Source organism: Dendrobates tinctorius, unplaced genomic scaffold (genome assembly GCF_039654945.1).
Source record: "Dendrobates tinctorius isolate UK_male_01 unplaced genomic scaffold, ASM3965494v1 ptg000093l, whole genome shotgun sequence".
Taxonomy (NCBI): Eukaryota; Metazoa; Chordata; class Amphibia; order Anura; family Dendrobatidae; genus Dendrobates; species Dendrobates tinctorius.
In genome coordinates this window covers 14,726,844-14,748,704 of record NW_027361761.1, presented here as the reverse complement: position 1 = coordinate 14,748,704, position 21,861 = coordinate 14,726,844, and the positions used below count along the sequence as shown (strand labels likewise).

General features: G+C 45.2%; 1 protein-coding gene across 1 annotated transcript in view; it reads left to right on the top strand.

The window, feature by feature from the left end:
• Positions 1 to 819: 819 nt before the first annotated feature.
• Positions 820 to 21,861, top strand: part of LOC141098568 (cytochrome P450 2C5-like) — a 119,179-nt gene continuing 98,137 nt past the window's right edge. The window contains exon 1 of the mRNA XM_073586474.1: positions 820 to 1,141. Coding sequence (XP_073442575.1) covers positions 1,106 to 1,141 — 36 coding nt within the window. The 5' untranslated portion in view covers positions 820 to 1,105. The remainder of the gene's footprint in view (positions 1,142 to 21,861) is intronic.

Genomic DNA, 21,861 nt, shown 5'->3' with positions numbered 1-21,861 from the left:
CTGCGAGGACTATGCCGTACTTAGCCTTACCTCTGGAGCCATGGGAGGTATTAACCCCACACTGCATGCACAATGAGACTTGGACTCAATCTAGGTTTTGGGGAAAAGATGTGCCCCGTGATATATCTGCCTCATTGGCTATAATCGGATGGGTCACTAATCCCTGGTTTCAGTTTAATATAACGCGGCCTAAGGTACAAATGTGGTGGCGGGAATATGATTCAGATGTCGGAAATATGGTCGCCAGGAGGAGGACTGAAATCCCTCACTCAGACCCCATTCCCAATGATGGACTATGGTTTAGTCTTCAACACACTGGAGCAAACACCTGTGGTGAGGACAATAATTGCTTCCGCATATACACTCATGATCAAACACAGGTTAATGAAACGGTGTACCAAGATGGTTCTGAAGGCTGTAGAGCATCTACGGGTAAAATAATAAGGAAAGAAAGGGGTAAATGTACATCTGGTATAAGGGGAAAACAAATGAATAATACTTGGTGTGCCCATAAACCTATGTCAGGACTTTTGAGTTTATACCAATGTATACAGACTCCTGGTCACGTTTGTGTTCTCCCTGATGGAGTATTCTTGGTTTGCGGACATCGTGCCCACAGGTGGGTGAGCCCAGACATAAGAGGGGTCTGCACTCTTGCCAAAATAACACCAGCCACTTTCATAGTTCCTCATAGTAAAATAGACACTGCAGCAGTCCCAATTCACACTTTGTATTAAAGGGCTGCAGATAATAAGCCCCGACCAAATGGTAGGCCGCATCTAGTAGAAATGGGGATAACAAATAAAATATTCCGTAGTATGCTAATATACCCCTTCATAACACAAATGTGGGATAAATTAGTGGAAGCTACCGACTACCTGGACGATCAGATTTTCCAGATTCTTGAAGTTCTTAATGAAACTAATACAATACAGAGACAATTAATCGTAGTTACTAACCAACATACTATAGTACTAGATTACCTGACAGCAAAAGAAGGAGGAATGTGTCAGATAATTGGTCCCACCTGTTGTAATTATATCGACCCTGCTGGCAATCTCCAGATCAGGGCCAGTATAGACAAAATAGGTGAACTTAGAGACCAATGGTTAAAACAACACAGTGCAAACAGAGACTCCTGGTGGGTAACACATTCTCTTTCCTAAATCCAGCAAATTGGTTTAATGGCCTTGCAGGATGGATTTTTGGCATTATATAGACTTGTATGCAAATTTTGTTGTTTTGCTTATTTTATGTAGCCGTAAAAGCACTAATATATGTATTACTTAAGCTACTGAATAATGTATGTGTGGAAAAAAAATCTAAGGCTGAACCTTCTGTAGTGTATCATAGACCCCAGGTGGCCATTGCTGATGGGGAAAGTGAGAGTCCACACTGAGGGTGGATGGGCGAAGCAGGTAGGAAGCCCCCTTATGGGTACTAGACCCATGAGACAGCAGCTCCTTTGTGGACATCAGCTGACCCTGTGGCAAAGGTTATACCATTTACAAAAGGGGGAAATTGATATAGAAGAGTTAATGGTTTGCTTTTATATCCCTTTAAATGCCTTTAAGACTTCAATTGCCTTTTGCCTTATTATTGCTAGAATTATTCTTATGTAGACTAGTAGTCTCTGTCTTCAAGGAAACTATACTTGTTATCATATTTGTTCTCAACAACGTGTTCTGGGTATATTGTAAACAAGGTACGTACGACCCTGAGGTGATGGTGGAGGACAAATGAGCTCCATAGAGTCACATATTGTTGTAAATGATATAAAAACATGTCTTATATTTCATTACGTCAGATAAAGTGATTTAGCACGAGCCGTGTGTGTGTCACTTTGTCTCCAAGCGCTTGCAAACAGAAAGGCGAGAAACCTCACAATTGGGACTCACTGGTGATATGGACAGCTGACGCTTGGTCAGAACAAAAGCAGCTACGACACATGCATGTAGCATATATGTAGAATATATATGTAGTATGCATGTTGCATGCATGTAGTATATATGTAGTATGCATGTTGCATGCATGTAGTATATATGTAGTATGTATGTTGCATGTAGTATATATGTAGTATATGTATGTTGCATGCATGTAGTATATATGTGGTATATATGTAGTATGCATGTTGCATGCATGTAGTATATATGTGGTAAATAGATAGTATGTATGTAGTATGTATGTAGTATGTATTTTTTTTTCTTACATTCAACACATAGGCCGGATGATAGGACTACTACTGTCCCATCATTGGCTAATGTGTCAATCACCGTCATGGTAGCAGGCATCGCCCGATGGGACTTGTAGTCCCATCGGACGATGCCTGCACAGACCCCCGGACAGTCGGCACAGCACCCCGGCAGTCCGCTCAGACCCCCGGACAGTCGGTACAGACCACCGGCAGGCCGGCACAGCCCCCCAGCAGGCCGGTACAGACCCCTGCAGCCTGCACAGACCCCCGGACAGTCGGCACAGACCCCCGGACAGTCGGCACAGCCCCCTGGCAGGCCAGCACAGCCCCCCGGCAGTCCGCTCAGACCCCCGGACAGTCGGTACAGACCACCGGCAGGCCGGCACAGCCCCCCAGCAGGCCGGTACAGACCCCTGCAGCCTGCACAGACCCCCAGACAGTCGGTACAGACCACCGGCAGGCCGGCACAGCCCCCTGGCAGGCCGGCACAGACCCCCGGACAGTCGGCACAGCCCCCCGGTATATGTGGTATATATGTATTATGCATGTTGCATGCATGTAGTATATATGTGGTATATACACTCACTGGCCACTTTATTAGGTACACCATGCTAGTAAGGGGTTAGACCCCCTTTTGCCTTCAGAACTGCCTCAATTCTTCGTGGCAGAGATTCAACAAGGTGCTGGAAGCATTCCTCAGAGATTTTGGACCATATTGACATGATGGCATCACACAGTTGGCGCAGATTTGTCGGCTGCACATCCCTGATGCGAATCCCCCGTTCCACCACATCCCAAAGATGCTCTATTGGATTGAGATCTGGTGACTGAGGAGGCCATTTGAGTACAGTAAACTCATTGTCATGTTCAAGAAACCAATCTGAGATGATTCGAGCTTTATGACATGGCGCATTATCCTGCTGAAAGTAGCCATCAGATGTTGGGTACATTGTGGTCATAAAGGGATGGACATGGTCAGCAACAATACTCAGGTAGGCTGTGGCGTTGCAACGATGCTCAATTGGTACCAAGGGGCCCAAAGAGTGCCCAGAAAAAATTCCCCACACCATGACACCACCACCACCAGCCTGAACCGTTGATACAAGGCAGGATGGATCCATGCTTTCATGTTGTTTACGCCAAATTCTGACCCTACCATCCGAATGTCGCAGCAGAAATCGAGACTCATCAGACCAGGCAACGTTTTTCCAATCTTCTACTGTCCAATTTCGATGAGCTTGTGCAAATTGTAGCCTCAGTTTAGCTGAGAGGAGTGGTACCCAGTGTGGTCTTCTGCTGCTGTAGCCCATCTGCCTCAAAGTTCGACGCACTGTGCGTTCAGAGATGCTCTTCTGCCTACCTTGGTTGTAACGGGTGGCAATTTGAGTCACTGTTGCCTTTCTATCAGCTCGAACCAGTCTGCCCATTCTCCTCTGACCTCTGGCATCAACATGGCATTTCCGGCCACAGAACTGCCGCTCACTGGATTTTTTTTCTTTTTCGGACCATTCTCTGTAAACCCTAGAGATGGTTGTGCGTGAAAATCCCAGTAGATCAGCAGTTTCTGAAATTCTCAGACCAGCCCTTCTGGCACCAACAATCATGCCACGTTCAAAGGCACTCAAATCACCTTTCTTCCCCATACTGATGCTCGGTTTGAACTGCAGGAGATTGTCTTGACCATGTCTACATGCCTAAATGCACTGAGTTGCCGCCATGTGATTGGCTGATTAGAAATTAAGTTTTAACACACAGTTGGACAGGTGTACCTAATAAAGTGGCCAGTGAGTGTATGTAGTATGCATGTTGCATGAATGTGGTATATATGCAGTATGCATGTATGTTGCATGCATGCAGTATATATGTTGCATGTATGTAGCATGTATGTAGTATGTATGTAGCATGTAGTATGTATTTTTTTTTTCTTACATTCAGCACATTATCCGGATGATGGGACTACTACTGTCCCATCATTGGCTAATGTGTCAATCACCATCATGGTAGCAGGCATCGCCCGATGGGACTTGTAGTCCCATCGGACGATGCCTGCTCAGACCCCCGGACAGTCGGTATAGACCACCGGCAGGCCGGCACAGCCCCCCGGCAGGTCGGCACAGACCCCCGGCTGGCCGGTACAGACCCCCGGCATTCCGCTCAGACCCCCGGACAGTTGGTACAGACCACCGGCAGGCCGGCACAGCCCCCCGGCAGGCCGGTACAGACCCCCGGCAGTCCGCTCAGACCCCCGGACAGTCGGTACAGACCACCGGCAGGCCGGCACAGCCCCCCGGCAGGCTGGTACAGACCCCCTCAGCCTACACAGACCCCCGGACAGTCGGTACAGACCACCGGCAGGCCGGCACAGCCCCCGCAGGCCAGTACAGACCCCCGGGCAGTCGGCACAGACCCCCGGTATATGTGGTTTATATGTAGTATGCATGTTGCATGCATGTAGTATATGTGTGGTATATATGTAGTATGCATGTTGCATGCATGTAGTATATATGTGGTATATATGTAGTATGCATGTTGCATGCATGTGGTATATATGCAGTATGTATGTATGTTGCATGCATGCAGTATATATGTTGCATGTATGTAGTATGTATGTAGCATGTAGTATGTACAGTCATGGCCAAAAGTATTGACACCCCTGCAATTCTGTCAGATAATATTCAGTTTCTTCCTGAAAGTGATTGCAAACACAAATTCTTTGGTATTATCTTCATTTAATTTGTCTTAAATGAAAAAACACAAAAGAGAATGAAGCAAAAAGCAAAACATTGATCATTTCACACAAAACTCCAAAAATGGGCCAGACAAAAGTATTGGCACCCTCAGCCTAATACTTGGTTGCACAACCTTTAGCCAAAATAACTGCGACCAACCGCTTCCGGTAACCATCAATGAGTTTCTTACAATGCTCTGCTGGAATTTTAGACCATTCTTCTTTGGCAAACTACTCCAGGTCCCTGATATTTGAAGGGTGCCTTCTCCAAACTGCCATTTTTAGATCTCTCCACAGGTGTTCTATGGGATTCAGGTCTGGACTCATTGCTGGCCACCTTAGAAGTCTCCAGTGCTTTCTCTCAAACCATTTTCTAGTGCTTTTTGAAGTGTGTTTTGGGTTATTGTCCTGCTGGAAGACCCATGACCTCTGAGGTAGACCCAGCTTTCTCACACTGGGCCCTAAATTATGCTGCAAAATTTGCTGGTAGTCTTCTGACTTCATAATGCCATGCACACGGTCAAGCAGTCCAGTGCCAGAGGCAGCAAAGCAACCCCAAAACATCAGGGAACCTCCGCCATGTTTGACTGTAGGGACCGTGTACTTTTCTTTGAATGCCTCTTTTTTCTCCTGTAAACTCTATGTTGATGCTTATGCCCTAAAAGCTCTACTTTTGTCTCATCTGACCAGAGAACATTCTTCCAAAATGTTTTAGGCTTTTTCAGGTAAGTTTTGGCAAACTCCAGCCTGGCTTTTTTATGTCTCGGGGTAAGAAGTGGGGTCTTCCTGGGTCTCCTATCATACAGTCCCTTTTCATTCAGATGCCGATGGATAGTACGGGTTGACACCGTTGTACCCTCAGACTGCAGGGCAGCTTGAACTTGTTTGGATGTTAGTGGAGGTTCTTTATCCAACATCCGCACAATCATGCGTTGAAATCTCTTGCCAATTTTTATTTTCCGGCCACATCTAGGGAGGTTAGCCACAATGCCATGGGCTTTAAACTTCTTGATGACACTGTGCACGGTAGACACAGGAACATTCAGGTCTTTGGAGTTGGACTTATAGCCTTGAGATTGCTCATGCTTCCTCACAATTTGGTTTCTCAAGTCCTCAGACAGTTCTTTGGTCTTCTTTCTTTTCTCCATGCTCAATGTGGTACACACAAGGACACAGGACAGAGGTTGAGTCAACTTTAATCCATGTCAACTGGCTGCAAGTGTGATTTAGTTATTGCCAACACCTGTTAGGTGCCACAGGTAAGTTACAGGTGCTGTTAATTACACAAATTAGAGAAGCATCACATGATTTTTCAAACAGTGCCAATACTTTTGTCCACCCTCTTTTTTATGTTTGGTGTGGAATTATATCCAAACCAGGGGAAGAGTCTTGAGGAGATCATTTGCATATTCCCAGTGCCTTCTGGGATAAGTGAAGAGTCTCCGCGAGCTCAACGATCACTGGGTTTTGGCCGTTGCAGCTGAAAAGAGGAAATTGGAAAACCAGGGGAAGAGTCTTGAGGAGATCATTTGCATATTCCCAGTGCCTTCTGGGATAAGTGAAGAGTCTCCGCGAGCTCAACGATCACTGGGTTTTGGCCGTTGCAGCTGAAAAGAGGAAATTGGAAAACCAGGGGAAGAGTCTTGAGGAGATCATTTGCATATTCCCAGTGCCTTCTGGGATAAGTGAAGAGTCTCCGTGAGCTCAACGATCACTGGGTTTTGGCCGTTGCAGCTGAAAAGAGGAAATTGATAAACCAGGGGAAGAGTCTTGAGGAGATCATTTGCATATTCCCAGTGCCTTCTGGGATAAGTGAAGAGTCTCTGCGAGCTCAACGATCACTGGGTTTTGGCCGTTGCAGCTGAAAAGAGGAAATTGGAAAACCAGGGGAAGAGTCTTGAGGAGATCATTTGCATATTCCCAGTGCCTTCTGGGATAAGTGAAGAGTCTCCGCGAGCTCAACGATCACTGGGTTTTGGCCGTTGCAGCTGAAAAGAGGAAATTGGAAAACCAGGGGAAGAGTCTTGAGGAGATCATTTGCATATTCCCAGTGCCTTCTGGGATAAGTGAAGAGTCTCCGCGAGCTCAACGATCACTGGGTTTTGGCCGTTGCAGCTGAAAAGAGGAAATTGGAAAACCAGGGGAAGAGTCTTGAGGAGATCATTTGCATATTCCCAGTGCCTTCTGGGATAAGTGAAGAGTCTCCGCGAGCTCAACGATCACTGGGTTTTGGCCGTTGCAGCTGAAAAGAGGAAATTGGAAAACCAGGGGAAGAGTCTTGAGGAGATCATTTGCATATTCCCAGTGCCTTCTGGGATAAGTGAAGAGTCTCCGCGAGCTCAACGATCACTGGGTTTTGGCCGTTGCAGCTGAAAAGAGGAAATTGGAAAACCAGGGGAAGAGTCTTGAGGAGATCATTTGCATATTCCCAGTGCCTTCTGGGATAAGTGAAGAGTCTCCGCGAGCTCAACGATCACTGGGTTTTGGCCGTTGCAGCTGAAAAGAGGAAATTGGAAAAACCATTTCAATTTGGTTGAAATTTGGCTCATCTTTCATCGTTTTTAAGAAATCTCAAGATGGAAGAGGCCAGGAGCCATTTGGTGAGCTGCATTTCTTGCTACATGTTCACAGATGTACCAGTGGAAAAGCCAAACTTCACATGCCACAAATGCAAGCTTGTGTCCCTGTTGGAGGAAAAGTTGCAAAGTCTCGAAGAGAGGTTAGCTACGTTGAAGATCATTAAGGAAGGTGAAGAGTTCTTGGACAGAGCAGAATTATCTCTTCATGTTACAGAAAGAGAAGAAATTCGAAGTGCACCTGAAGAAACAGAGGAATGGAGACATGTGACCCAGAGAAGCAGGAGGATCAGGAGGCAGTCAGCACCCATACTGCTCAGGAACCAGTACCAGGCTCTCACGCAGGAAAACGATGAAGAAATACATCAGGATAAGACTTTGCCAACAAACAGCAACCTTGTACGCCCTCAGAGTCCTCCTGGATGGAGAAAGAAAAATGTTGTGAAGAAGAAACGGAGAGTGGTGGTCATGGGGGATTCCCTGCTGAGAGGAACAGAGGCCACTATCTGCAGACCGGATATAACTACAAGAGAAATGTGCTGTCTTCCAGGTGCAAAAATTAAAGATGTGTCTGACAGGATATCAGGACTCTTCAGACCTACAGATGACTACCCATTCCTGCTACTACATGTGGGGACAAATGACACCGCAAGAAACGACCTGGAAATCATCTGCAGAGACTTTGAAGACTTAGGCAAGAAAGTGAAAGAACTGGGAGCGCAGGTGGTCTTCTCTTCCATCCTCCCAGTGGATGGCCATGGAACAAGGAGGTGGAATAAGATTCTGCAGGTGAACAACTGGCTACGTCGATGGTGCCGTCAGCAACGATTTGGATTTCTGGATCACGGAGTGAACTACTTATACGATGGACTACTTGCTAGAGATGGGGTGCACCTTACGAAGACTGGAAAGCATGTATTTGGAAGTCGCCTTGCTACACTTGTAAGGAGAGCTTTAAACTAGAACAACATGGGAAGGGAAGCAAAAGACCAGAAAAAGCCATACACCTGACAAATGCTATTGAGAACTCTGCTATTAGAAGTGGAAAGGAAGAACAAAGACGAAAGAATCTAATTACTAAAAATATTGGAGAAAGAGAAACCAATCACAAACTAAAATGTTTCTATACTAATGCACAAAGCATGGGCAACAAACAAGGAGAATTGGAACTACTAACACAGGAACAGAAATATGATGTAATTGGAATCACTGAAACTTGGTGGGACAATACACATGATTGGAATACAAGACTAGAAGGATACAACTTATTTGCAAGAAACAGACTTGATAAACGAGGAGGGGGTGTCGCATTGTATGTTCGAAACGCGTATATCTGCACAGAGATTGAAGCTTCAGAGACTGGGAGTTCTGTGGAAACTGTTTGGGTAAGAATACAAGGACAGAACAATGGAAAGGACACCATTGTAGGCATTTACTACAGGCCGCCTGTGCAAGCCGAAGATATAGATGAACTCTTTATGCATCAGATGGCCAAGTTCTCCAAAAAATATGACATAGTTGTCATGGGAGATTTCAACTATCCAGACATTTGTTGGGAATCTCTCTCAGGCAAAACTAACAGGTCAAGGAAATTCTTATTCTCTCTTGCTGACAACTTTATCTTCCAAAAGGTAAGGGAGAAAACAAGGGGAACTGCTACCTTGGATCTAATCCTTATAAACAGGGAGGAAATGGTTGAGGAGGTAAAAGTGGCTGGGACCCTAGGAGGTAGCGACCATGCTATTTTAGAATTTTGGATTACTAGAGGTGGAAGACCTGTGAAGACTCAGACGTCAAGGTTAGATTTCAGAAAGGCAGATTTTAAGGGATTCAGAAAGAGAATTGGAGGGATCCAATGGCTGGATATCCTTAAAGACAAAAATGTCCAGGAAGGATGGGAAATCTTGAAAAATGAAATTCTCAAAGCACAGTTGTTAACAATTCCGAAAAGAGGGAAGAATAGGAAGCATTTAAGGAAACCAGGATGGATGAACACAGAACTTAAGCACATGCTAAAAAGGAAGAAAAAAATGTTTATAAAATGGAAAGAGGGAGGCATATCTAAAGAAGAATATAATGCTGTCTGCAGAACCTGCAGGGCACAAATCAGATTAGCTAAAGCTGAAAATGAACTGAGGCTTGCAAGAGATGTCAAAAGCAATAATAAAGGATTTTGGGGATATGTCAAAAGTAAAAGAAAAGTCAAAGATGCTATAGGATTTTTACAGGATGAAAATGATGAAATGGTAAGACAGGATGTTGAGAAGGCTGAACTTTTAAATTCCTATTTTGCATCTGTTTTCTCTCAGAAAGGAAATGCAACATCAACTGTTATTCACTGTCCTATTAAGGGAATAGAAGAATCCAGGATATCTATAAACAGAAAGATAGTGAGGAAACACTTAGCTAACCTAAATGAATTCAAGTCTCCAGGTCCAGATGAATTACACCCCAGAGTACTGAAGGAGATAGCAGAAGAAATTTTTGAACCCCTCTCCATAATCTTTGAAAATTCTTGGAGAACAGGAGAAGTGCCAGAAGACTGGAGAAGAGCAAATGTTGTTCCTATCTTCAAAAAGGGGAAGAAGGTGGACCCAGGCAACTATAGGCCGGTGAGTCTGACTTCTATACCAGGAAAGATCTTTGAACAAATTATTAAACAACATGTATGTCAATACCTGGATAAGAATGAAGTGATTAAACAGAGTCAGCATGGGTTTCTAACTAATAAGTCATGTCAGACTAACTTAATTTCCTTCTATGACGGTATCACTGATTGGGTGGATCAAGGAAATGCTGTAGATATAGTATATCTTGACTTCAGCAAAGCATTTGACAAAGTCTCTCATACAATCCTTATTGAAAAAATGACTAAGTATGGAATGGACAAGGCAACTGTTAGGTGGATTCATAACTGGCTTAGTGATCGGACCCAAAGAGTGGTCGTAAATGGCTGCACATCCAGTTGGAAGAATGTCTCAAGTGGGGTACCACAGGGCTCTGTCCTGGGCCCTGTATTGTTCAACATCTTTATCAACGATTTAGATGAAGGAATTGAGGGTAAACTGATTAAATTTGCTGATGACACAAAGCTAGGAGGGATAGCTAATACTAGAGAAGAGAGAGAGAGGATTCAAAAAGATTTAAATAAACTGGAGAAGTGGGCAGCAACTAACAGAATGGTTTTTAACAGGGAGAAATGCAAAGTACTACATCTGGGCAATAAAAATGAAAAAAGCATATATAGAATGGGAGGAATAGGGCTAAGTGACAGCACATGTGAAAAAGACTTGGGTATACTAATAGATCACAGACTGAATATGAGTCAACAGTGTGATGCAGCAGCAAAAAAGGCAAATGCAATTCTAGGATGTATTAACAGAAGCATACAGTCTAGATCACGTGAAGTCATTATTTCCCTCTACTCCTCTTTGGTCAGACCTCATCTGGAATATTGTGTCCAGTTTTGGGCACCACATTTTAAAAAAGACATCAACAAACTGGAGCAAGTTCAGAAAAGAGCGACCAGAATGGTGACCGGTCTGCAAACCCTGTCTTATGAGGAAAGGTTGCAGGATTTGGGAATGTTTAGTTTGCAAAAGAGAAGACTGAGAGGAGACTTAATAGCTGTCTACAAATATCTAAAGGGCTGTCACATTGTAGAAGGATCAACTTTATTCTCATTTGCACAAGGAAAGACTAGAAGCAATGGGATGAAACTGAATGGGAAGAGACACAGATTAGATATTAGAAAAAACTTTTGGACAGTTAGAGTGATCAATGAGTGGAACAGGCTGCCACGATAAGTGGTGAGTTCTCCTTCAATGGAAGTCTTCAAACAGAGGCTGGACAGACATCTGACTGGGATGATTTAGCGAATCCTGCTTTGAGCAGGGGGTTGGACCAGATGGCCCAGGAGGTCCCTTCCAACTCTACGATTCTATGATTCTATGATTCAATTTGGCTTTAGGACAATTCTTTTTGTGTTTTTTCATTTAAGACAAATTAAATGAAGATAATAATACCAAAGAATTTGTGTTTGCAATCATTTTCAGGAAGAAACTGAGTATTATCTAACAGAATTGCAGGGGTGTCAATACTTTTGGCCATGACTGTATGTAGTATGTATTTTTTTTTTCTTACATTCAGCACATTATCCGGGTGATGGGACTACTACTGTCCCATCATTGGCTAATGTGTCAATCACTGTCATGGTAGCAGGCATCGCCCAATGGGACTTGTAGTCCCATCGGACGATGCCTGCACAGACCCCCGCAGCCTGCACAGACCCCCGGACAGTCGGCACAACCCCCTGGCAGGCCAACACAGCCCTCCGGCAGGCCGGTACAGACCCCCGGCAGGCCGGTACAGACCCCCGGCAGGCTGCTCAGACCCCCGGACAGTCGGTACAGACCACCAGCAGGCCGGCACAGCCCCCCGGCAGGCTGGTACAGACCCCCGGCAGTCCGCTCAGACCCCCGGACAGTCGGTACAGACCACCGGCAGGCCGGCACAGCCCCCCGGCAGGCCGGTACAGACCCCCACAGCCTGCACAGACCCCCGGACAGTCGGTACTGACCACCGTCAGGCCGGCACAGCCCCCCGGCAGGCCGGCACAGACCCCCAGGCATTCGGCACAGACCCCCGGACAGTCGGCACAGCCCCCCGGTATATGTGGTATATATGTAGTATGCATGTTGCATGCATGCAGTATATATGTGGTATATATGTAGTATGCATGTTGCATGCATGTAGTATATATGTTGCATGTATGTAGCATGTATGTAGTATGTAGTATGTATTTTTTTTTTCTTACATTCAACACATAGGCCGGATGATGGGACTACTACTTTCCCATCATTGGCTAATGTGTCAATCACCGTCATGGTAGCAGGCATCGCCCGATGGGACTTGTAGTCCCATCGGACGATGCCTGCACATACCCCCGCAGCCTGCACATACCCCCGCAGCCTGCACAGACCCCTGGACAGTCGGCACAGCCCCCCGGCAGGCCAGCACAGCCCCCCGGAAGGCCGCTACAGACCCCCGGACAGTCGGCACAGCCCCCCGGCAGGCCGGCACAGCCCCCCGGCAGGCAGGTACAGACCCCGGCAGTCCGCTCAGACCCCCAGACAGTCGGTATAGACCACTGGCAGGCTGGCACAGCCCCCCCGGCAGGCTGGTACAGACCCCCGCAGCCTGCACAGACCCCCGGACAGTCGGTACAGACCCCCGGGCAGTCGGCACAGACCCCCGGACAGTCGGCACAGCCCCCGGTATATGTGGTATATATGTAGTATGCATGTTGCATGCATGTAGTATATATGTGGTATATATGTAGTATGCATGTTACATGCATGTGGTATATATGCAGTATGTATGTATGCTGCATGCATGTAGTATATATGTTGCATGTATGTAGCATGTATGTAGTATGTATGTAGCATGTAGTATGTATTTTTTTTTTCTTACATTCAACACATAGGCCGGATGATGGGACTACTACTGTCCCATCATTGGCTAATGTGTCAATCACCGTCATGGTAGCAGGCATCGCCCGATGGGACTTGTAGTCCCATCGGACGATGCCTGCACAGACCCCCGCAGCCTGCACAGACCCCCGGACAGTCGGCACATCCCCCCGGCAGGCCAGCACAGTCCCCAGGCAGGCAGGTTCAGACGCCCGGCAGGCCGCTCAGACCCACGGACAGTCGGTACAGACCATCGGCAGGCCGGCACAGCCCCCCAGCAGGCCAGTACAGACCCCCGGCAGTCCGCTCAGACCCCCGGACAGTCGGTACAGACCACCGGCAGGCCGGCACAGCCCCCCGGCAAGCCGGTACAGACCCCCGCAGCCTGCACAGACCCCCGGACAGTCGGTACAGACCACCGGCAGGCCGGCACAGCCCCCCGGCAGGCAGGTACAGACCCCGGCAGTCCACTCAGACCCCCGGACAGTCGGTATAGACCACTGGCAGGCCGGCACAGCCCCCCGGCAGGCCGGTACAGATCCCCGCAGCCTGCACAGACCCCGGGACAGTCGGTACAGACCACCTGCAGGCCGGCACAGCCCCCCGGCAGGCCGGTTCATACCCCCGGACAGTCGGTACAGACCACCGGCAGGCCGGCACAGCCCCCCAAAGCCTGCACAGACCCCCGCACAGTCGGTACAGACTACCGGCAGGCCGGTACAGACCCCCGGTCAGTCGGCACAGACCCCCGGACAGTCGGCACAGCCCCCCGGTATATATGGTATATATGTAGTATGCATGTTGCATGCATGTAGTATATATGTGGTATATATGTAGTATGCATCTTGCATGCATGTAGTATATATGTGGTATGCATGTTGCATGCATGTGGTATATATACAGTATGTATGTATGTTGCATGTATGTAGCATGTATGTAGTATGTATGTAGCATGTAGTATGTATGTAGTATGTTTTTTTTTTTTTTTCTTTCAACACATAGGCCGGATGATGGGACTACTACTGTCTCATCATTGGCTAATGTGTCAATCACCATCATGGTAGCAGGCATCGCCCGATGGGACTTGTAGTCCCATCGGACGATGCCTGCACAGACCCCCGCAACCTGCACAGACCCCCGGACAGTCGGCACAGCCCCCTGGTAGGCCAGCTCAGCCCCCCGGCAGGCCGCTCAGCCCCCCGGACAGTCGGTACAGCCCCCAGGCAGGCCGGTACAGACCCTCGGCAGTCCGCTCAGACCCCCGGACAGTCGGTACAGACCACCGGCAGGCCGGCACAACCCCCCGGCAGGCCGGTACAGACCCCCGGGCAGTCGGTACAGACCCCCGGGCAGTCAGCACAGACCCCCGGGCATTCGGCACAGACCCCCGGGCAGTCAGCACAGACCACCAGCAGGCCGGTACAGACCCCCGGGCAGTCGGCACAGACCACCGGGAGGCCGGTACGGACCCCCGTCAGTCCGCACAGACCCCGGGTAGTCGGCACAGACCCCCGGCAGGCCGGTACAGAACCCCGGGCAGTCGGCATAGACCCCCCCGGAAGGCCCGAACTGACGGCGCATCATGATGCGCACAGACCGCGCATCATGATGACGTCATTTCGGCAGCCAATCAGAGCCACAGCAGTGGCTCTTTGCATTATGGGAACTTCCGATTCCAATATCCGATATTGAAAAATATCGGCACTCGGTATCGGAATTCCGATACAGCGAATATCGGCCGATACCCGATATTTGCAGTATCGGAATGCTCAACACTAATAATGATTATATTGCACATAAAAACATTTCACATCATATATTCAACACTACAGATTTGCAACACAAATTACCTAAACGATTACCCAAGTATTGATAGTATTTTATTTTCTACTCATTCAAGAGCCTTTTGATAAACAACATTTTTGGATTTTCCTTTCGGTGTAAAGATGAACAGATTTTTGGCAGTTCCAACTCTTGAACAGACCATGTAAAGTTGACCTTGAGAAAAACATGGAGATTACAAATCGATCCCTTCTACTTTCAAGGACTGTCCCTGAGCATTGTTAATGGACATTGCAAACAGCAGGTGAACTGGAAACTGGAGGCATTTAAAATCAAAAATCAAATCAGATGGAATGAGTGGAATTCTTGGAATGAAAATGTCCTCTCCTTTGGCACATCCTGTTTCTGAGCTGTGTATCTAACCCTATCCTGTGTGATACTTTCTGCTGAGCTGTGTATCTAATCCTATCATGTGTTACTGACTGCTCAGGCGTGTATCTAATCCTATCCTGTGTGATACTGACTGCTGAGCTGTGCATCTAATCTTATCCTGTGTGATACTGACTGCTGAGCCATGTATCTAATCCTATTCTGTGTGATACTGTCTGCTGAGCCGTCTTTCTAATACTATTCTGTGTGATACTGTGTGCTGAGCCGTGTATCTAATCCTATCCTGTCTGATACTGACTGCTGAGCCGTGTATCTAATCCTCTCCTGTGTGATACTGACTGCTGAGCTGTGTATCTAATCCTATCCTGTGTGATACTGCCTGCTGAGCAGTGTATCTAATCCTATCCTGTGTGATACCGTCTGCTGAGCCGTGTATCTAACCCTATTCTGTGTGATACTGACTGCTGAACTGTGTACCTAATCCTATCATGTGTGTTACTGAATGCTCAGCCGTGTATCTAATCCTATCCTGTGTGATAGTGACTGCTAAGCTGAGCATCTAATCCTATCCTGTGTGATATTGACTGCTGAGCCATGTATCTAATCCTATTCTGTGTGATACTGTCTGCTGAGCCATCTATCTAATACTATTCTGTGTGATACTGACTGCTGAGCTGTGTATCTAATCCTATCCTGTGTGATACTGACTGCTGAGCCATGTATCTAATCCTATTCTGTGTGATACTGTCTGCTGAGCCGTCTAATACTATTCTATGTGATACTGTGTGTTGAGCTGTGTATCTAATCATATCCTGTGTGATAATGTCTGCTGAGCTGTATATCTATTCCTATCCTGTGTGATACTGACTGCTGAGCTGTGTATCTAATCCTATCCTGTGTGATACTGACTGTTGAGCCATGTGTCTAATCCTCTCCTGTGTGATACTGACTGCTGAGCTGTGTATCTAATCCTCTCCTGTGTGATGCTGACTGCTGAGCCATGTGTCTAATCCTATCTTGTGTGATACTGACTGCTGAGCTGTGTATCTAATCCTATCCTGTGTGATACTGACTGCTGAGCCGTGTATCTAATCCTATCATGTGTGATACTGACTGCTGAGCAGTGTGTCTAATCCTCTCCTGTGTGATACTGGGCTCCCCCTGCAGTCTGTGTCAGAGGGTGGTCTGTGTTGGCACGGTAATAAATTGTGTTATTTCCAGCTTTACAGAAGGATTATAACACCATAGAAATGATAAGAATAATAGTCAAAGTTGTTTGGTGAATTGGAACGTGCAGGGTTAAAATTTTGCCTCACAACATAGCCTATGACGCTCTCGGGGTCCAGACATGTGACTGTGCAAAATTTTGTGGCTGTAGCGGTGACGGTGCAGATGCCAATCCCAGACATACACACATACATACATACATACTTACAAACATACACACACACACACACATTGAGCTTCATATTAGATTGGCACTATAGCTTTATTGCATCAGCACTTTCTTTAGGATTAATGCATTACTGGTCTATTTGTTTTGTTACATGTGGTCATCCACTAAGTCGGTTCAAAGGGTTATTGGGGTGCATGCAACTTTGTGGCAAGGCGGGCCTTAAATTGAATGCATAGGCAAACAGTATGGCAGTACCAAATAAATAATAATGAGAACTTTGGTTTCATGTGGCCATCCAATATGTCGGTTCAAAGGCTAATTAGGGTTCATGTAACTTTGGGGAAAGGCAGGCCTTGCATTCAATGCATAGGCAAAAACTATGGGAGACGAACTTTCTTATAATGGGAACATTTTTGTCATGAGGTCCTCCTGTGCATCTCATCAAATGAGTATTGGGGTGCATCCTAATTTTGGCAGCCCTGCCACTCACTGCATAGGCAATAACAGTATAGGAGACCCACTGTTTAATAATGGGAACAACAAAGCATAGCTGGCTGATGGCCATTTAAGAATATTAATGCTGCCTGATAGTCCTATAAAAAAGCACTTTCTGAGTCTCTCCTTCATAAATGAAGCAGGATGTGTTTGATGATGTGTCACACACCACATGGCCAGCAAAGGTTGTTAAAAGTTAAAATGACATTTCCCAGTGAATGCATTTGTATTGGGTGAAAGCAATGCTAAAGTTCAAAAACGCATCAAAAAGCTACGTGTGAACATAGCCTAAGTGGTGGAGGTACATTTTGTTTTATATTCTTTATTTTGCCTTACATACAAATTATTACCCTGGAAAGGATGTTCCTTAACATATTTCCCAGGAAAATCCATTTTGTTTTTTTTTTTGTATGTGTTAGTGTAAAAGTGGCGTAACACTCTGACAACATTGTTCACAGCAGGGACCTAGTCATAAATGTTTCCAAGGGTCTTCCCCATGATGTTCCCGTGTCATTTGAGCACTGTTCCCATAGAATTCCAACATTTTGATACCCTAAAAAAACCTCCGGGGGAAGGGGGGTCACGGCAAAAAAGCTCGGGTTCCTCATAGACTTACATTGTGCTCGTTGCTCGGGTCGAGCACCCGAGTATTCCAATTTGCTCGACCCTAGCAACGAGCACCCGAGCATTTTAGTGCTCGCCCACAACTAGTGTTTAAACATGGACACGTGGATGAGCTCTTAGAAGAGGGGTTTTGCAATTATTTTACTGCAAGAAAAACTGCAGCCAGATGGTTGTATTTTATTAGGGAGGTATAATTTTTTTGCAGTGTATTTCTACCCCCCCCCAGTTTTAGTGTTTTCTCTGGTGCATCCTTTTTGGAAAAAAATTACCATACTCTACTGAGTCAAATCTGGCTCCATTAGTAGGAGGTACAGAGTATAACCTTCCTTTCATAGCTCTTATTCTTTCTGAATGCATTCTAACATTGGCTCAAAAAAGCTGCATTAAATTGTGAAATGTTCCCAATATCTATCCCATGTGAATCCACCCTAAGGGGTTAAGTAAAGCAACATGGTAATGTAAGGGATGGACATCAATCACAGATGCTGTCAGTAGAAGGCTTAGATATTCACATATATAGCACACAACTCAGAGAAAAGACAGAGCTGGCTGGATGATCGACACTGCACGGTGAGAACTTTCTCTGCTGATATTTACACCTTCATTGAATATAATATAAGCATGTAATGTAAATGTAAGAAATAGTTTTAGGTGCACTGAATATATTACAATGCTTTTAGATACATCTGAAATCTACAATGAGTCTTGTGGGTTTGCAAACTGATTTCTGACAATCAATTATTAATTCACTGATCCGTTTTAGATCTCGCACCATAGCAGGCTGCCATGTATTGTAGCTTTCCCGCAAAATCACTGACAAGTGACTTGAAGAACATTGACAATCAAGTACCTTTGGCACTCCACGGGTCAGATATATTAGGCATAAAGTTAAACTGACAGATTTTTTGCAGGAAATATGGACAAGTGCAAGAATCTGAGTGATCAAGACAGTGATATGGCTCAGTTTAGGGATTTGATCTGCTGATGTGTTGCTCCGTGGTCAGTTTCATAGTCTGCTGAGCTATTGATTTTTCTTCCCTGTCCAAATGCTGATGGTTCCAATTTTCTTTGTTCTCCCTTCTAGGTTTTCTTTTATCCTCGTGTTTTCCATTTATCTGTTTTGGTACGTCCTGTCACATTCTCGGCTCAGTGTTATATGTTCATTCTTCACTGTACTTCCTTGCTGGTTATACCTCTAATTGGTCTTTGGTTTCAGAGTTCCAGACCTTGAGCAAAAAGGTTTACCTTGCATGGTAAGCACCAACTCAAATCCTGCAGTGAGTCTGTTTATTTTCCTTCTCAGTTCATCTTCGTTTCACCTCTTTTGGTTTCTGGGAGGGTACACTTGTTCCTTTTTCTTTTGGCTCTCTTTAGCATTCCCTTTCTTCCTTATATTAACATGTTTTAATTTTCTCACCCTTGGTGTTTCTCTGTTCATGCACATTTTTGCTTTCTCTTGATGGCAGTGTGTTGTGGTCTCCCGTCTGAGGCCTTAAGATGCATGAGGAAGATTGTGACTCTCGTGAAAATGCCAAAATGTTAAAAGTTCCCAAATCTTTTGCTCAGTTTTGTGTTGTGCATAAATTTTGCAACTTTTCAAAGCAAGTTATGCTAGAGTTCTGCAGAAATTGCTTTGGTGAATTGGCCCCTTAGTATTAAAATGATTTGTAACTCTCCTACTTTTTCTTATGTTAGAACATATGATGCCTAATTAAATAACTACACTTTTCCATAATAATAGTGGACTCAGTGCTCAACCTTGGGGTACATCATTTTTACACCCATTGACGATTGTGAGAAGCAAACGTTCAACACAATATTTTGGTAGCGCTCTTTTTGACAGTTTTTCTTCCAGTTTCAAACCTTACTTTTTAATTACCATATAGCTACTAAAAAGGGATTCTGCCATCACAGATTGACTGTTCAAACCAAGCACTGGTGCTTTGTGCACCCTTGGTGTGGCCAAATAGTTCAGTGCGCCTTTCCTCCTACTTGTTTTCCATCTTAAATTTTGACCATTTTATAGCAAACGCAGAGAAGCAAACAAATTGCAGTTTTTCAGGTTTGGTTGAACAATTAAGTGATCTATACCCTTAAGCTGGGGTCACACTTGCGTGTGTGATGTGAAAAACTAGCGCGAGTCTCTCTCAATATCCAGCACTGCTGCTGGCACTCGGGACCGAGTGTGAGGCTGCATAGAAATACATGCAGCCGCACACTCCGGTCCTGAGTGCCGGAAGCAGTGTCGGGTACTGATGCAAGAGACTCGCGCAGGATTCTCGTATCACACATGCAAATGTGACCCTGACCTAAGGCCGGAGTACATATGAAAAGTTGGTCCAAGTCTCCATGCCGAGAGTCTCACGAGTGTAATGCAATTGTCATGTGACTGACATGCGAGTACAATCTGATTTTTCACAAGTAGCATCTGATTTACATCCTAATGCAGTGCTATTACTATCCGATTGCAATGCGATTTTAAGTTTTTACATAGAGTAACTCTACGTCACAGAAACAGTGCAGAGTTGGAGGAGACCTCCTGGGTCATCTGGTCCAACCTCCTGCTCAAAGCAGGATTCACTAAACCATCTCAGACAGATGTCTGTCCAGCCTCTGTTTGAAGACTTCCATTGAAGGAGAACTCACCACCACTGGCAGCAACTCATTGATCACCCTAACTGTCAAAAAGTTTTTTCTAATATCTAATCGGTGTCTCCTTCCATTCAGTTTTATCCCATTGCTTCTAGTCTTCAATTGTTCAAATGAGATTAAAGAAGATCCTTCTACAATGTGACAACCCTTGAGATATTTGTAGACAGCTATTAAGTCTCCTCGCAATCTTCTTTTCTGCAAGCTAAACATTCCCAAATCCCGTAACTGTTCCTCATAGGGCATGGTTTGCAGACCGGTCACCATTTTGGTTGCTCTTCTCTGAACGTGCTCCAGTTTGTTGATGTCTTTTTTAAAATGTAGTGCCCAAAACTGGACACAGTATTCTAGAATGAGGCCTGACCAAAGAGGAGTAGAAGGCAAAATGACTTCACCTGATATAGACTGTATGCTTCTGTTAATTCATCCCAGAATTGAATTTGGCTTTTTTGCTACTGCATCACATTGTTGACTCATGTTTAGTCTGTGATCTATTAGTATTCCCAAGTCTTTTTCACATGTGCTGTTGCTTAGCCCTATTCCTCCCATTCTGTATATGCTTTTTAATTTTTATTGATCAGATGTAGTACTTTGTACTTATACCTTTTAAAAAACATTCTGTTAGTTGCTGTCCACTGCTCCAGTTTATTTATATCTTTTTGAATCCTCTCTCTCTCTTCTCTAGCATTAGCTATCCCTCATAGCTTTCATGTCATTTACACATCGATTTCAAAGAAATTTTCATAAAAAAAACATATATAAGATAGGAAGATAGAATAAAAGCCGGCAATTCATGTGCCGCATACAGTAAAATCACAGTCTGAGAGTTTAGGATAGAATAGATATGCAATACCTAGATATACAGATGTAAGGCTACTTTCACACTTGCTTTTTTTTGCAGCTTCTTTTTCCCGCAAAAAAATGCATTGAAAAAACGCATACAAACGCATACAAATGCTGTGTTTTTTTCAAGCATTTTTATGAGCATGCATGAAAAAAACGCAGCGTTTTTATGCATTTGTATGCGTTTTTAGTGCGTTTTTACCGCGTTTGCATTTTTTTCCAACATTAGGTGGCCCCTCACACTAACCCAAACCATGACTTTACTAACCCTAACCCTGACCCTAACCCTGACCCTAACCCTAACCCTTAACCAAACCATGCCCTAATCCTAACCCTAACCATAACCCTGACCCTAACCCTGACCCTAACCCTAACCCTAACATTGACCCTAACCCTTAACCAAACCATACTAACCCTAACCCTTAACCAAACCCTACTAACCCTAACCCAAACCCTAACCCTAAACCCTAGCTAACCCTAACCCTAACCCTAAATCCCCTTAACTTACCCTAACTCTAACCCAAACCCCTAAATTCCATTGTCTAATGGTAAAAAAAAAACGCATGCGCAAAAAAACGCATACATAAGCATGCCAATGCGCACATATGCAAACCCATAGACTTATAATGGGTGTCTTGCTGTAAAAAAAACGCATTGCGCGCGCATGCGTTTTTTTGAGGCAAGTCGGATGCCCAAAAAATGCAACAGGATGC